The 17,812-nt window shown below is 39.1% G+C and overlaps 2 protein-coding genes across 6 annotated transcripts in view; one reads left to right on the top strand and one right to left on the bottom strand.

The window, feature by feature from the left end:
* The window catches only part of oxr1 (oxidation resistance 1), a 168,916-nt gene extending 164,554 nt beyond the window's left edge, over positions 1-4,362 (bottom strand). For 3 of the 4 annotated variants that reach the window (XR_002752597.1, XM_023331613.1, XM_023331615.1), the window contains exon 1: positions 4,213-4,362. The gene's annotated coding sequence lies outside the window, so the exon portion shown is untranslated. Of the gene's footprint in view, positions 1-4,013; positions 4,031-4,212 lie in introns of those variants that run through there. The other variant, XM_023331614.1, reaches the window with a different exon arrangement.
* Positions 4,363-13,142: 8,780 nt separating this feature from the next.
* Positions 13,143-17,812, top strand: part of LOC111608102 — a 26,313-nt gene continuing 21,643 nt past the window's right edge. The window contains exons 1-5 of one of the 2 annotated variants that reach the window (XM_023330752.1): positions 13,143-13,268; positions 14,326-14,476; positions 15,305-15,376; positions 15,460-15,536; positions 16,015-16,115. In XM_023330752.1, coding sequence (XP_023186520.1) covers positions 13,209-13,268; positions 14,326-14,476; positions 15,305-15,376; positions 15,460-15,536; positions 16,015-16,115 — 461 coding nt within the window. In that variant the 5' untranslated portion in view covers positions 13,143-13,208. Of the gene's footprint in view, positions 13,269-14,319; positions 14,477-15,304; positions 15,377-15,459; positions 15,537-16,014; positions 16,116-17,812 lie in introns of both variants that reach the window. The other variant, XM_023330751.1, reaches the window with a different exon arrangement.

The raw sequence follows: 17,812 nt of genomic DNA, 5'->3' as shown, positions 1-17,812 counted from the left end.
GGGTTCCTGTAGCTTAGTGCTGCAAATCCTCTAATCCCCCAACCAGTTCCACAGAGCCATTTACTGCTTGTAGGTAAGGCTGTAAGCGACTGAAACCAGGAGCAAGACTGTGTAAGCCACGTTCTTCGGCAGTTCAACCCCCGACCTTACTTATTCTTCGCATGCTCTTTTGAGAAGACTGCCGAGGACGTTCATCCCCTCCGTAAATCCATTTGGAGATTATCATGATTAGACCGTGGGATAACAGAGAGGCAGCCCAACAAAAGCAGTGAAAAAAATATAAAAAAATCATCCAGATGGAAGCGAGACAACAAATCGGCCATCATCCCTGCGCTTTTTAACGTGCTGCATCAGATTTTTGGTTGGAAGCTTTTCTTGGCATAAGTACCTCTGGTCTGTAGAAGTCTGGTCTATGCATCTTGTTTCAAAGACACAAACATTTTGGTCCCTTCACTTCCAATTACGACGCAAGTCAATAAACTCATGTTTTGCGTCTGCCCTCTCCAACGCCGCACCGTATATATGCATTTTGCATCTCCACACTGTCCCCAGTCTGACCACCACCTAAAAGAAATTCTAATGATTGCATTTGCATTCGTCCAACAGTTTCCTTCAGGTAGCAGGGCTGAATTTAAATGTCTTTTCAAACCCACCTGGAATCATCAGCGGTCTTCTGTTTACCGCCACAACATTTCCCTTGCAGGTATTTCAAGTGGTGGTGGGATGTGATTAAAAAAACTAACGGATTTGAATCATTTAATCACGTAATTTCAATCTTATTTTGTTAAGAAGTAATACTTGTCACAGTAAAGTTAAATAAGCACAAAGTTAAACAAGTTTTGCATCAGATATCTGTTTTCTTATTTAAACTGAAGTTAAGAGAATATTTACATTCCACGAGTTGATTAAATACTTCTATTTATTTATTTTTGTAAATAATCAAAGTAAACTTATTAATATCAACCAAAACAGTTTGATCATCTTTAAATGGACATCTTTGCTAGCGACCCAATTATCTACATAGACATGAGAAAAATAGCAGTCTGAAATACATAAAGAAGATTTTCAAAATAAATGTCACAAAATAAATATAAAAAAAACACTTATGAAGCACCCCATGAAATTTTTTTTTTTTACATTTATTTTTTATTTCATGGGGACATTTTTTTTATTTTTGTTTCATGGAGCATCTATAAATTATTTACTAATAACAGTATATATTTAATTTTGAATGAAAGTGTCCCTTTAAAGTATCGATGGACCAGACAGATAGAGGCAGATCTTTACCAGCGCTGTTGTTCTTTCCTGATATAATAACTCCTAAGGAGAATCTGACATACATTTCAAATGCATCCAACCCCACTGTGTATTCATATATCAACATTCAAGAAAAAAATCAAAACCACTGCAAAACTTTGTGTTGTTTTACGGGGAGTTTTTGTGTTTAAAAGCTACAAAAATCCAAAAGGGAGCACTTGAACTCGCTCACCTTCCCATAATGAGCACAAGGAGAGTGTGTGCTCACTAGACCTGTCATGGTGCAAGTTTTCCCACCCAAAGACCAATAAACTTTAATTTTGTAAAGTTCACACTGGATCTGGAAGACATTTTATATATGCATAAATAAAACAGGACAACCAAAACAACAAATAAAACTGAAATACAAAGAACTTACAACCAAAAGCATAAAAAAAGGATTACATGTCCATAAACAAAACTCCCCTTCAAAAATATTAATCGTCAGAAGGGAAATCATCAAACTAACTTAAATTTGTGATGCAATTAATTGATGAATAGATTAATTGCTTAATATTACAGGCTTGGTGTTCACTAAAAAAAACCTGTTAGATTAGAAAAAAGAAACAAAGAAAACAGATGCCTCAACCATAAACTACTTTGTTCAAAAACCCTCTTACAAAGTGAGATCTGTTGTTGGCAATTTGACATTTCAGTACCAACACAACTAAAGGTTTGATAACCTCAACAAGCTCATCTTATCGAATAAGCCTGAAAAAACAAAAAAGATCAAAAAGATGAACGTGAAATATAGATTAGAAAATCTATGACGCTAATTGAATTAGTTCCCTCTAAAACGGCGTGTTTGAAATCGTTTTTACGACATGAACTCACTTGAGTTTCATCAGCAGTATGCAGTAATCAATTGGTAACAGCAAGCATACATTCATGACGGCAAGAGGAGGGATTAATCAAAGCCACAGGCACCGTGCACAATTTGATCGAGAGAGCGATTACTCAAGGTGTGTGTGTGTGTGTGTGTGTGTGTGTGCGGGCGTGTGGAGGTGGGGGGTGTGCGTGTGTGACCTCCAAGCTTTGCAGCTGCGACATTTCAAACAAGAACTCAACAAGTGTATCTAAAGTTCATGGAGCTGAAACAATTAGTGTATTATTCCAGTTAAAGAGCCAAACACTATGCATGGTTACCTTTTCGTTAGATGGTTCGTCATTCCAGGATGCAAAAAATTACTCAATCACCTTGAAGAAGTGGCTGTTCATCCGATTTTCTGATGAAATGGCTTTCCCAATCAATCCTGCATCCAATTTGAGCCATAAATAACCTCATGTGCACCAAGAAATCACCCAGTGACCTGAATCAGACAATTTTCAGCTTAATCGGTCAAGACCTGTGAGCGGTTGACCGGAAACTCAAGACATGCCATCTTTCACCTGGTCAGTAAATGTATCATTTGTCAACCACTACCAGCTCAGACTAGCAACAAAAGTCTACAATGTGGAAACAGTCACAGAGTAAAGAAATTATTTTAAAGTTTCAGTCACGTGGGATGCGTCCCAACCAGATGAAGGAGCCACCTCAACTGGCTCCTCTTGATGGATGGGTGTATGGATAAAAGTGATTGCTTGCTATAACTCTTTGTGGCCTGTGTTCATTTATAATGGTTTTTTACGTTCACATCACAGACAGCAAAAATCAACAGGTGGGCCAGCAACTGGAAATCAACCACAGAACCTCGGTGAATCTCTGAGGGATGCATCTTCCCAAGCTGCATAAAAACTAACTACCTTTTTTAAAAAGGTATTGCACTTTAGAATGACTTCACTATTTTAGAGCCTCCCACTTTCATCAACCTCTAACTTCTCATTGACCTTGAGCCAACTACCTTACAGGATGTTGCAGCAGAGCAAGTTTGAGAACAGCGATCCAGTTTCCCCTCCTGTCAACTCTGAACAACTCGACCCCTCTCTTTGGCCTGAGACGTTTTATTAGAGACGTATAATGAGAGATTAAAAGGAAACTGAACAATATATATACACATACACACACACAGAGGCTTCCAGCTATGGAACCCTGCAGGCAGCTCACTCTGCACCTTATGGGACTACACCTTATTGCATTATGCAATGCTTTAATAGGCTTAGCTACACACTGCTCTGCAGGGGAGGGGAGCCATTGGCCTCACTCAGATGACTCATTTCATTAAGTCTGCCTTCCTCAGAGCTTTGCAGAACTTTCCACACTTCTTATAGGAATACAGTGTATATGGTTTTGTTATTTTTATGAATTTATTTGGCAGGAATAATGCATGTTAATTAACAAATGCACCAGGATCAGTCAACTGGCTATAATCCACCTGCTTAAATAAAATACATTTGTTTAGGATAACTTTATTTTAATTCCTGATTTATTTGTCTGCAGTATTTTTGGGGGGGTTCTCCAATGTTTATGTGATGCTAGTGGCTTTTGTTCATTAGTAATTTGACAGGAATAACAGCAGAGAGAGAGAATGAGATGCTGCAAGTGGTCCGGCTCCGGGAATCGAACCCCCGACATCTCGAAGACCGTCCCTTCTGAATATAGTGAATTTGATCTCCTAATGAGCCGCCTGGCAGCGCCATAAATCACATTTTCATTAATTTACTTTTGGCACAGAGAACTGACTGACTGTCAGGAAGCAGATGTACATTTAATTAATCCAAAAAAGGGAGGCAAAGCAGGAAAAAAAGCATAACCCCTTTATTTAAAAAATTAAACTCACCTGCGCCGCCCTGGCAGCATCACTGCATCCCCCTTTTGGAACTATTTTTAACCCGACAGGGGACCAGCTGCATGGAAACGCAACTCTTTCAAACGTTAAACATTAATAAGGAAACGACCGGCCGGTCCTGAAAGAAAAAAAATGCTAATAATTACCGGCATTAGCCCGGCAGCTGCGGAACCAGCGCGTGATTACTTACTTTCCGAAGCCCGGGAACGGCGACGTCCCGTTGGAGACGCTTGGAGACGCTTCCCAGCGGGGGGTAGAGGAGTTGACTGACTGGCTGTGGGTGGAAATGTTTCCTCAGCAGGCGTGTGCCATAGCGGGAATGTACACAGAGGCAGACATGCGGAGTCATTTGACCTTCTCCCAATAGAAACTACCATCGGTGAAACGTAGGAGAGGGGAGGAGCGGACCGTACCAAGCGGAAGGTCCCAGCAAGGCAGGGGGGGAGGAAGAGCTGTCATCCTGGGATGTTAACAGCAGCACGGATGGGGCTCGAGCAGAGCCTGCGGAGGAGGAACAGACGCTAATGGAGCTTGGATGCTCAAAACCAGAGGCAGAGTCCATGTTGGTGAGCGCTGTCACTCCCATCGGAGAACAATTTGTCACATCTTTTTTATTTTAAGGTGATGCTGACACAAAATTGTTCTGCTTGTAAAAAGGGGCAAAGAAGTGCTGATGGTCACATTCTGTTCAGCTCAATTCACTTTTAGCATGCAAACAACATTTCAGGGATTATATTTCCTTTCAATATTTTTGCTCCTTTTTTTTGTTGAGGCATTACACACAACTATTCCATCTGGTTTTGCGTGCTGGAAGGATTTTTGCTCAGGTGTTTATTTATTTTATAAACTTTTAGTCTATAACCATAGTTCAGCTGTTTTTACACTTGGAATAACTTACTTGCATTTCAGAAGCTCAAATAATAGGCCTACTTGAATTTTGACCCCAAATTCCAGAGGAGTTAAAAAGGACTTTTCAGTCGATCACAATTGGCACAATCTCCCTCCCCAACATCTCCTTTTCCTGGCTTTCTATAGCCAGAGATTTAAAAAGGAGTGGCAAAAGCAAAAAAGGTAGGTTAGCAGTTCTTCCCAGCAACTGATGTGCAATATGGACTCTGCTGCAGGGATACTGAGCTGCTTGCATGCCATGAAACTGTCATACAGCATCAGTCTTCAGGCAGAGGCCTCTTCTGAATTTTTGGAAGACTGACTGCTACTGGAGATCCACAACGCACCATCTACAACAACTCTGCAATTTTATTTCTGAGAAAAAGATTTTCAATTGGATTTAGGTTTGGGTTTTGACTAGATCACTTTAAAACATGAATACGTTTTAATTTACACCTCTTCCTTGAATCTACTACGTCTGGTTTTGTTTCACGCAAGTCTTTTCCTCCCTTTAGCAGGTTTTCTTCTTCAGTATTTAGCTCCGTCCATCTCGCCATCGACAATTTTGATTTTAGACAAAAGCATATTCTTCCATATGTTTGCCCTTATATTGGGCTTTACACGACTTGTGGCACACAAAACGGCACTTTTCATGACTTTCTATCAAAAAAAGAAGAAGAAGAAAAAGTGTGAGTAATGTACTACTGTCCCAGAGTGTGGAGACAATTTACACTCTAACACCTGTTAGACTTTAATACTTAATAGTTTAATAGTTCTTGTTTCTTTAGTGTACATCTGATGTATGCTTTACAGCTGGATCTGGTAAAAGTAAACTGTTTCTAACTGAAATCATTGCATATAGTTTTAGACAGATCTTTTCCCATCTAAAATGACTGAAGCTCTTTTCACTATCTTCAGCACAGTATAGTCACCTTGTCCAATTAAAGCTCCAAATTCTCACTAGACTGGAAAGTATTGGGATTATCAGGAAAAAAAGTGAGAAATGATTTCCATCCTTTGCTTCATATCGTCACAATATAAAGCATTAAAACTGTGTTACCAATATGTTCAGAGTTCCGCTTTTGACTTTTGAATTATATGGAAACAGAAAAAAAAAATCAGTAGCCTGATGTTTTACTTGAGTCAACTGCTACACCTCACCACTGTATGGAAAGCTCAGGAATATCAGCGATGGCTGCGTTCTTATTTTAGCACATGCTGACACACTGGCATGGCTCATGGGGACGCTTCACCTGTGACGGGCTCGGTTCTGCTGAAATGCCTCGCCAGTAATTTTCACTCCAACTGTTTTCACTGAAGAGATTTTAACTAACAACAAAACTCACCTGCCTTCACTTGACGAGAGAGCCTCAATTATTATAACAGCTATTATCATAAAGTTAAACATATTTAACCTGCTGTGCTCCAAGAAAATGAAAACACGTCTTTTGATTAGTGTCAGTTGCCACCAACCTGGAAGTGTCATCATGATCTAGTTCAGAAAGAAAGAAGATAACCAACCCTGTAAACAGATTAGGTTAGAATGCAGCAGGTTCACCACTCTTATACTGGCAGATTGTTTCAGATATTCTGATTTCGTCACACACCTTAGGTATTTGGGTTTTGTTTTCATCTGTGCTTGTGTTTTTTTTGTTTGTTTTTTTTTTTTTTAGTATTATTGATTTAAACGCTGCAAACAGATAATTTTGTTCAATCTGCATTGAAGGAAAGATGAAAACTTCAAAAATGAAGATGGGATCCAGGTGAGGTACACTTGCAGAGAAGAGAACAACTGGGAACCAGGGACTGAACAGAGACCAGGAATCAAAGAGTAACGAAAGGTAAAACGGAGGATCTAGCAGGGAATGAAAGAGGAAGAGGGGCTTAAATACTCAGGGAGAGATGGAAATGACAAAGGGACCAGAAGAGCTAATGACTGGGGAAGGGAGCAGGTGGAGGCAAATGAGGAAAATGATTAACAGCTGGAAACAGGAGCAGAATGTCCGACTGAAGGTGAAGTAAAAAAAATAAAACAAAGTAAAGAGAATGAATGGGGAATGGAAACCTGAACAGTAAACAGAAATAAAAACTAATCTAACAAAACAAAAACAATGGGATTAATTGAACTAATACAAGTGATAAACTCAAATGAATGCTCTTCAAATAAGAAGCACAAATGAAACTAAAAGTCCAAACACCTGCAGATCATGCAGCACCAACCCGACAGCAAGTTTTTTGGCAAAATTTTTAAAATGATCAATGAGGGAAATGGATGTATAGGGGGCGCATTATCTTGGATCTTTTCCTATTTTTAACACAGGAGATTTCAGGGTTTCCCCCAGTGTATTATAAGCCTGGCGGGCCACCAGGCTTTACTTGTGCCCCCACCAGGCTAAGCATTACTTATTTATTTAAGTCCTTTTAAAATGTTTGCAATTTTTAAGACTTTATTGATGGTGTTCAGGTATTAATCTTCCAATTTTTCAATAACACATAATAATCAAGTGATATTTTAAAATTTCCTGTCAAATTTAAATATTTGTTAACTCAAAAACACAACGAGTCGCTGGATGAATGACTGCTCTAGCACCCAACCAACGGGCTTAACAAGTTTTCTGGGGGAAACTTTGGATTTTGTTGTACTGAGAAGTTAAAAGTTTCGCCTCTGCGAATGATTTTGATGGAACAGAGAGCAGTACATGTGTAAACTGAGGTGTAAGAGATAGAAAAAAGAAGTCTGACAAAAACAACAACAAACAAAACACCAGGTCTGGGGTATTTTCTTAACTTCAACCAAAAGAGGAGATCGTTGAGGAGTAGGTCTTCCGATAGTATTCCCTTAATGTTGTCAGTAGTGAGCAGGTTAATCGTGACTATTCTCATTTTAGAAACTGCATGTTAAAAACTTATGTTTGTGCTTCTGTTTCCATTTTGATGCATGCATGGTGCTGTGGCAGTCATAACGGAAACGATCTGGTCCCCGCAGCAAGGTGCAGGCCTGCCTGTACGGCTGCACTGACAACACCCCAACGCCACACTGGCAGAGTCAGAGACTGCATTTCTCAAGTATAAATGAAGACTTGTTACTGCATTGATTGATGGTGCGCTTCAGCAGTGTGGGGGTGAAATCAATGAAGGCCACATGGAGTCTGAGGACCGATGCCTGTGCAGTAAACCCTCCTGAACATCCGAGATCTCACTCATAAATAAACGGAAGAGAAAAAGACTCTGATGAACTCGCTCTACATCTACACAAATATGCGAAATCGGTTAAATATTTGCTTTTAAAAAGTCAAATATATTCATAAGATGTTACCCGAAGAGGCCTGCGGTTGCAGCACTAACGGTTCGTCAACGCGACAACAAACATTTGTATAATTAATTTAGCTCAACAGTCTCAGATGGGCAGAAAATGTGAATTTCCCCACCAGTGAGTCCAAATTTGCTTGGATGACATGGTTTGTATATGAAATGAGCTTAAACAAAGCGGCTGAAGAGAAAATGTTTAATATTCTGCTTTTGTCACATTTTAGATCGTAAAATAAATGTTTGAATTATTTTATCTAACGAGAGAAGCTTTCCAATAGCAGAATTTCTGGTTCCACCAGATAGATAAATTCAGATAAAATTTCATATTCAGGGACATCTCTGCCAGAGTTTTTAAAAAAAAAAGATTTTATTGGTCTAGTGGCCTTTTTGTGACAGGAAAGAGGGTAGTGAGAGAAGGGGGAAGACATGCAGCAAAGATTGCCAGGCTGGGAATCGAACCTGCGACAGCTGCTTCGAGGACTAAGGCCTCTATATAGAATAGAAACAATTTTAGAATAGAATTCAACTTTATTGTCATTGCACACTGTCACAAGTACAAGCAACGAGATGTAGTTTGCATCTATCCAGAAGTTCTCTAGGAGATATAAATATTTATTTACTATATGTGGGTTGTGCTTCACCCCTGCGCCACCACAGCACACCTGATCTCTGCCAGAGATGCCAATAAGGGTTAAGTAAATTTTTTTAAAAAGGTTTTATTGGCCTTCATTTGATAGTTAATTAGGTAATAAGAGAGGGGGAAGACATGCAACAAAGGTCACCAGGCCAGGAATCAAACCTACGACGGCGAAGGACTAAGGCCTCCATATGTGGGTTGTGCTTAACCCCGGCGCCACCACAGCACATCCGATTCTGACCCTTTTTAATCTTGTTTTTAAACGCAGCATGCTTTTGTTGTCGTTTGCAATTGCTTGCTTATGTGTAACAGGTTCCTTTGTGCAGATGCGTTGCAGAGAAGCAACACCAGACCCATTCAGCCGGGTGAAGTTCATAAAGGCAAACCTGCATGCAGAGAGACATGAACACCCCTGCAGGATTTAGTGATGGCCTTTGGTTGTACAGATAGCAGAGTGCGGAAATATCAGCCAGTTAACCTGCTCTGTATGTGACAATACAGATAAGACAAAGAGGAAATGGCTTTTCATCGCTCCCCTGCCATGCTATCTCAGGCACGGTTTGATTTCAGGAGCACAAAGAAAGTCTGGAGGCATGTGGCTCAACACGTGCAACGTGAAAGTTTATTCAGGTCAGTTTTCTTTTGAGTTTTTTTATTCACAACAAACATCTTCTAAAACAATCTTTTCCATTCCATCATACATCCCAGTTATCAAACAGTGCATTAATTAAAATTTTTCTAAGCTTTACATCCCGTCATAAAGTTATTCTCTCATCATTCATGTTTGAGTAATTATTGAATCTCTCATGGCAACGGTTCTGGTTTGTAAAACACTTTGTGGGAGCCAAGCTCCGTCTTCCAGCTCCTTCAAACTAGCAGCAGCAGCAATGAGCAAACACCTGCGCATCTGTGGAGCTTATTATATGAGCTATTTCCCAAACCAGAACTCCGACAAATGTTTGCAAATGCTAAACAAAGGAATGTTGATGTGAAGGAGGAGGTTCAGAACGAGCAGGAGTTTCTTAAAGAGACAGAGGGCCAATTTCAAGGTGTCTTTGAAGTCTTAAGTTGTGTTTAAAACAACATTTTTATTACAACTGAGGGTTACATAGTTGCTTGGGTGTGCTATAAAATGACACTATGTCTGATTTGTAAAATGCCTAGAGATGGTATTTGTTGTGAACTATATAAATAAACTGAATTGAATTGAAAAATTCAGTACTACTCCTTTAACAAGTTTTCAAACTAAGCAAAACCAGCAGATTGCATGGAGTTATTGACATTCACTCCTCCTGAACAAGCATGTAGTGACATGACAGTAAACAATCACTTTCATTGTGTCATTAACTTTACAGCAGTCCCTTATACTGAACATGTATGTAGCGACAGTGGAGAGGAAAAATTCCCCTTTAACAAGAAGAAACCTCCAGCAGAACCGGAAGCCAAGCGCCGCTAATAGCTACTGGCTCAGCAGCTATTAGTATCTGCCACGACCAAATGGGGGTTTGAGAATACAGAGCAGAATGGACAAAACAAAAACAGAAGGGCAGATGTAGGAGTGCTTTCCACATGAATGAAAAGTAAGAAGTTAATAGCAGGAGAGGGGACAGAGGAAGGCACAAAACAAAACAGCAGATCAGCTGTAGCTTCTATGGAGAGAAAGATAACTGAGAGAAAACATAAAATTATCAGTTGAAATAACAGCAAATGAGGCAAGTTGGAGAGTAGTAGAAGAAGAAAGTGAGAAAAATTGGCTAGGTGGTCCTCCAGCAGCCCAAGGCTATAGCAGCGTAGCTGCAGAGTTAGCTCAGGTTAACCTAAAGTCTTAGAATGAGGCATAAGACACTGAGAGCCAGAGAACCATCTCAAAAAGAAAAGAAATCAATTCTTTGATTTGAGATTAAGCAGAAAGCCTGGCCTGAGAGTAAGCAGAAAAGATCCTGCAAGGGAGGAAATGAGAACATATTCCAAAAATGTCACAATAATAGGTTATTATTTGCACTCGAACTTTGCCACATCTGTTTTCCGCAGCTGTCTCATCGTATATGTGTTGTTTTGGACGGGCGCCATAGTGAAAGGATAAAACACGTTGTGTTTGCCTCTGCAGAATGTCAGGGCAGGGGCGGGGAAGGATGCCTCCAGACATGGCCAAAAACACCCAGCGCAGCGTCAAGGTGACCTGGCATCTCTGCAGGCGGCTGGAGGGCAGATGTTCTTTATGAGCAATGTCCGGTTAGAATAACATGTGAAATGTAGAAAACAACAAAGAGAAAAGGACACTTTCTTCTCACTCTCAAGACATAGAAACGTGATTTAGCCACAAAAAGCTGCACAAGCTGCACGACTGATTTGTGTTGAAAGCTTTTAGATGAAAGCATTTTATGAGAATCCATTTTTTAAGGATTAAAATGTTTGCAAGAAAATAAACAAAACGGCACTTTACATGTGATAACTGGCATCTCAAGTAAGTCATACTGTAAGCATAAGAGACCACCACGCCCATTTCAAAGATTTGAAGAAATAGTTTTCTCATAGAAACGGATATTACTGGATAAAATGTCTCTTTGTCTGTAAGTCAAGCACACTCTGCATTTTTCAGTTGAAAATCTTGTTTAGAAGGTAAAAACGAAATTTTTGATGCAACAAGTTGCCTCTCACTTCCCCCACAGGAAGTCTGAATAGACCCAGGAGTTGCGATGGGCCACGCAGAGGCGAGCGGCCAGGCCGCTGCTTCACAACAACACACGGCAGAGCCAAGCAACAGTTCTGCGATGAGGCCATCCTTCTCTCAGTTCTAATTATGTGGAGCCGGAACAGAAGCAAGAGGCTGTGATGGCTCTGCGTCATTACCTTTAATCAACCATAGATACCCCAACGCACAAACAGCAAGCACACACAGGCAGCCTGACACTACACAAATAGCTGACATTCATCATCATCCAGCCGAGCTTTTTAATTACCGCAATGAATCCTCTGCATGGCTAAAGTCAGCTGCTAAATAAACAGGTTTGGCTTTTTCCTCTTCAGGAAAATGGCAAGGGGTCGTCTGGTGTTGCAGTTTCCCATGTTGTCTTGCAAATACTTCACACAGTCTGAAACTGTTTTTTTCCCTACATTTCTCAATGCAACAACAATAAATTTCAATGTATTTTAGTGAGATGTTATGTCATTATTGTGAAGCATAGAGAAAAAATGTTCTTTAAATGTATTTAACTAAAAATCAGAAAAGTGATGTGCGCAGTATACAGCCTCCAAGACTAAGTGCACTATAAAATCACATTTTATTCTAGTTGCTAGTCAATTGAGGTATGTGTCTGTTGACATAGCACATCTAATGACTGAAATTTTGTGCCCACTTGCAAAGGATTCATGCTCAGTCATGAAACATGTCTGTGAACTGCAAACAAGATTTCTTTGCAATAGTTTTCTGGATCTGATCTTTCCAGGTTCAAAAACTATTTACATCTTATCTGATTCACATCAATAAAAACAAACAACAAATTTTTCCGTGTCTTACCATATGACTGTACATGACTGCGAGAAAAAAAGAGATGTATTTGCATAAGTTGCTTAATGTGAACCCAGCTGTCCTGCTCACAATCAGCAGGTTATTATATTTGTTGAGGGCTTGATTGCTTGTAAAGCTTTCAGAAGAGCAAAACCGACAGACAGTAAACACACTCTCTGTTTAAGACTAATCTAACCTTTAACCTAACTGATCTTTATTGTATGATGACATTGTACTTGCATATTTTATTTGTTTATTTTATCAACCTTTATTTTTTTTTCATTTGGATTAAAAACTTTTTTTGAAAAGGAGAGAACAAAATAATGGTGATTAATCCTTTTGCCTTTGATACTGGTGTGTGCGGGAGGGACACTGTACTGTAGTGAGGCAAATTCAAGAGCGGATTTGTGGGATACAATGACTCCTGCAGGCCAGTAAAGGTACTGCTGCTGCTGAATGGTAGGGCAGACTTGCCTGGAAAATGGAATAAAATAAATGTTTTTATTATATGATCATTTATATCTGTTAATAATAATAATAATAATAATAATAATAATAATAGCAGCAGTAGTAGTAATGTTTTTTTTATTATTATTATTATTATTATTATTATTATTATTATTATTATTATTATTATTATTATTATTATTATTATTATTATTAGTAGTAGTAGTAGTAGTAGTAGTAGTAGTAGTAGTAGTATGCGTATTATGAGGGTGTTGAGTTAATGTAACTTGTTTAGCATGAAGATTGTCCCTCGCCGGCCCCCGTAGTTTCTCCAGGAAGTCATTGGGTTTCATTCATTCTTGATATTGCATGGACTTTTTCCGAGGTTCTTTTCAAAATGCGTCGGAAACCAGAACCTCAGGCAGCAGGCAGTGATCCCGTCAACGCGAATAAAAAGGTATCGCATGTTAGCGGTCATGTAGCGCGTCACAGTTCAGTCCACTGACTGCTGTTGCTTTCAGGAAGCAAATTGTTAATTTTACACATTCAAACATTGTTAATATATCTACCCCGCGAGGTTTCTTGATATTTTCTTGTTTATCCCTTTTAAAGGCAAGCTACAGGGATATTCAAAGTGAATGTTTATTTTTATTTGTACAGAGGGAGAGAGACAGAGAGAGAACAAATGTCAGGTAAACGTGGTAAACATAACGACGTAGTTGTGCAACACAGGCGGATAGAAAAGTGTGAATAAATCTTTTGGTCTGCAACCTTTACAAGTACAACCCACCTGTACTTGTCCTCAATCCATTTAAATCACGCTACAATGTTTTAAAAAACTTAAAGTCTGCTACAGGTCATTTTACAGAACTGCCATTTTGTTCCCATTATTTAAAACAAAGAAAAACAAGGATGGATACATTTTCTTCTATGCAATGTTGACATTTGTTGAAATTAAAGAAAAAATATAGCATTTTCTTTCCTATTCTTAAGAAAAAATGTTCTAAAATTCCACTCTGTTCCCACAATGAGGTTCAATATTTTCCTGTGTTTTTCTGTTTTTTTATTTAATCACTCTTGAGTGGTCTCCTTTTAGACTTCTAACTAGGTCCAAAAAACATGTTACAAAAGGTTTTCAACAAACAAACTACTCTCTTGGTCAATAAAAATGATACATTTATAGCTTTTTTTGAATAACTCATCACACATTGTGGCTGACACTAGGGTGAGCTCTTTAAGTTTGACATGCTAGTCTTTAAAAAGTAAGTTATGTTTTTAAGCACTGTGAAGATGTCCCAACTGGCTACCTATGACATTACAATGTTAAATGAAAATATGTTTTTAAGTTTCTTGTTTGCACTATTCGCTGTACCACTTTTCTCAACCACTGTAGATTGAGAAAAGTGAAATTTTCTTCTCCAGATTCTTAAAATCACATTTTGTCATTTATGAAACACTGTCTTCTCCCAATCTTGTCTTCTCCCTTTTTTCCATCATTTTGTGGTCAGGAACAGAGAGTGGAGCGGCCAGCTGACGCCTCAGCCAGGCAGTCCTACAGTTCCATCCTCATCAACTTCGGAAAGTGCTTGCTGCTGATCGTGATCGTTCCTCCGTTCCTCAACTATGCATCTCTGCAAAGAGAAGGACAGATGCTCCTGCCAAAAGGTATACAGAGTCTGAAAAACGCACCGATTCTGTTTCCAAATTCATATTAATATGTGCAGGAGATAATTGAATATTTCAGCAGAATTTTTCACATGCGGATACAAGAACCTAATTTGGTACAGATGTTCCTAGGGGCTTGCATTTAATTAAAAAAATGCAAGCACCTCAACAATTAAAGATGGCGGCCGATTCTCACAGTGTCCGCCCTGGCTCTCGAGGAAAATCTAATTTTTGCACTGAAATTGCCTATTAGACGAATGGGTTTGGTGCCAAATCATATTCTACATATTCGGAACCATAGAAATTAGGTCTATCATGATTACAAATTTTGTTGGACGATAAACTGTCCTACAAATTATTGCGATGAACGACAATATTGCCATTTTGAGACCATTTTCGTAATCATACAAATACACCCACTGAAAGACGACTGGTGTGGGACTCAAAAGCTTCATGTTTGGCTTCAGATGAATAGGATGACCAAAGTCAAAAACAAATAATGTGACATAAAGTTCATCCAATTCAACAAAATATGTAACATTTTATTGCATTAACTAGTTTAAAAGGTTCATAAATGGTGGCCATCTTGAAAAATTACCTTCATCTTGAAATTCAAGTTGATAATGGTAAGCATAGACATTTTTAGCTTGTATCCACACTTAAAAGATGCTTATAGTAATATTCTGCACTATAAAGCATGTTTTTGTTTTACGGAGTCTCTACCAGTGTTTCTCCAGCTGTGGAGGTTTATTAAATTCTTGAGGAGATGAAAAGAGTTCAGCAAAGCCTAATAAAGTTTGATTGATTTATTTTGCTTTGTACTTCCAGACGGGCAGATGGTTGATGTCGGTTTGGGTCAAAAGTTGCATCTTTTGTGCAAAGGACGGGGAAAACCAGCCGGTAATAAATTGTCTCGTATATCATTCTCTGTGTTGATTGATTGCTGAGTTTAACTGAGTGCTAACTAGTCTTGTTTTTATTAGTTATACTGGATGCACCAACAGGAATGTCCTCAGACGTCTGGGTCCATGTGCAGGAGAAACTTTCCTCCCTGACAAAGGTGACAAATCGTCATGTTTACGATGTAAAAAAAAAAAAACAGAAGTAAATTATACACAACAGTCAGAAAAAAAGGATTCACAGGGTAGAAGCTAGCGCTGAGCTAAAGCGGTGACCTCTTTGCTCTTGTGGCCATGTTGTTTGCTGCTGTCAGGGTCATGCAGAGTCGGTCCTCGCTGTCGCTCTGTCAGTTCCTTTTTGCTCAGCAACACTCAGCTCAGCAGCGCTCAGGCTGACAGCCTGCCCCATGTTGTTTGTCTGAAACTGTGACCCAAATTAGGTCACTGGCTTGTTGGGAGGAGTGTAGTTACACAGAAACAACTAAAGTAGAACAGCAGTGAGATGCAGAGCAACACTGGCCACTGTGTCAAGATCATTACAGAGCATCTTGGTTGTTAAGGAAGATTACTGTTGGGAGCGTCTCACACATTAAAACCAAACCAAACTTTCAGGGCTGACCTGTTCGTTTGTTCCATCAGGTTTGTACATATGACAGGATGGGACTGGGGTTCAGCAAGCGGCTCATGCAAAACGAAACGACCGGGACGGAGAAAGTCTGGGGGGCGTCCACAACCGGACGGTGAGTACGTTGCGTCCAGTTGCCAATGGTTCCCTAGGTGAAGTCGGAATGTTCTCAGGTACATTACCGTTTGATTTAATCTAATTTGGACCGTTTGGGTCAGATGGGACATAAAAAGTTGTTCCTGTTGGATAAATAAATATTTCAGATAATCAAACTCATTTTAATGTCAAAATGACTCCCCCAATGACCATTGGGCAAGAGATGAAAAAGTCAAATGAAGGGGGAAAATAAAAACATGCATTAGTGGTGAATTTTCCCAGGAGTGGCCAGCCTACTAATATTACTCCATAAAGGCATTGACAACTCATCTAGAAGGTCACAAAACAACAACAGAAGGACTGTAGGCAACACTGTCACCATTAAAAGTCGGTGTTCATGATCAAGCCACGCAGTTGGCATCAGTGGGAGAGGTCCAAAACTGTAAGATACCTGTAATTTAGCAAAGAAGAATGGATCAGAAGTCCCTCAGAATTGGCTCCAGTTAAAACAAACACTGGATGTTGTTACTGTTAAGAGCAGGTATCTAGGGAGCCATTCATTTTTTTTTCTAAACACAGATTTCAGTTTGTTTGAATGTCTTTTTTTCCCATTAATAAAAAAGATGAACTAAAAAGACTTTTTTATTGACTGTTTATTTTTTACTAACATTGAAATTAATGTGGGACAAAAACCTCGTCATATCTCCGTAAATAGATTTTAAATTGATATGTGAAGATGCAGAATAATTTCAAACTGCTTGTTTAATCCTTCCTCCTTGGAAAAAAAAAATCACTTCATGACATTTACTGCAAAAGCACAAAAAAAGTATTTTTATTACAGTTTCTGGTGCAAATATCTTAATAATCTTGAAATAAGACAAAACTAACTTTTCAGCAAGATACAGAAGCTTTCTTTAAGTCAATAGTTGTTGAATATTAATCAAAAGTTCCAGTTCCACTGCCAGATATGTTATTATGGAATACACTTCCTTTTTTAGTTTCTAACTTGTTTTGAGAATGTTGTGTAGTGTTAAATTTCCCTGGTATGCCGTTGATAACGTATAAAATATGTAATAATTTCAGCATTTTTTTTAGAAACTTTTTGTTCAGTTTTTGTGCAAAAGTGACAATTTGGAGGCTCGATGACTTCATGTTGCCCACAGAACAGTTAAAAGTTGGATGTCTTTTCATATCAGCTTCCTTACCAGGAGGTCAAGTTCAGGTCTGAAAGATCAGAAAAAAACATTCTGAGGGAATTGCGAGATTCTGCAAGAGCAGAATAAACTTCAGTCATAATGTGGGAGACCTTCAGGAAGATGCAACCGGTTCCAGAGAGTTAATATGTGGAGCAGCAGCTCATGTGTAGATGGCAGAGGAAACCCCGGCACTTCGTTCCTCTGAGGCTCAAAGCATGGCATGCCGGCGTTTTCAGTTTATGATCAAATATTAAATGCAGAGGAGTTCTGCAGAGATCTTTGTCTTTTAACTGCCAAAGCCAAAGAACGTTTAGCGTCGTAGGCTGAAAGACTGTGATCAATCAGCGCTCCAAACTGCTGCTTGTTAGAATCCTGTCAAGTTAAACAATCACATTATTAATTTAATTCCCAGTTCCTCTCTTCATCTCAGAGTGTTTCATTGTATTTACACTTGTTACGTGCTGGAAAGAATTAGAGTGTTGTGCAACAGACAAGAAGAAATATTCAGTACTGTGCAAAA

Source organism: Xiphophorus maculatus, chromosome 3 (genome assembly GCF_002775205.1).
Source record: "Xiphophorus maculatus strain JP 163 A chromosome 3, X_maculatus-5.0-male, whole genome shotgun sequence".
Lineage (NCBI taxonomy): Eukaryota > Metazoa > Chordata > Actinopteri > Cyprinodontiformes > Poeciliidae > Xiphophorus > Xiphophorus maculatus.
Note: the sequence above shows the minus strand (reverse complement) of the source record. Positions and strands in the feature narration are given on the sequence as shown.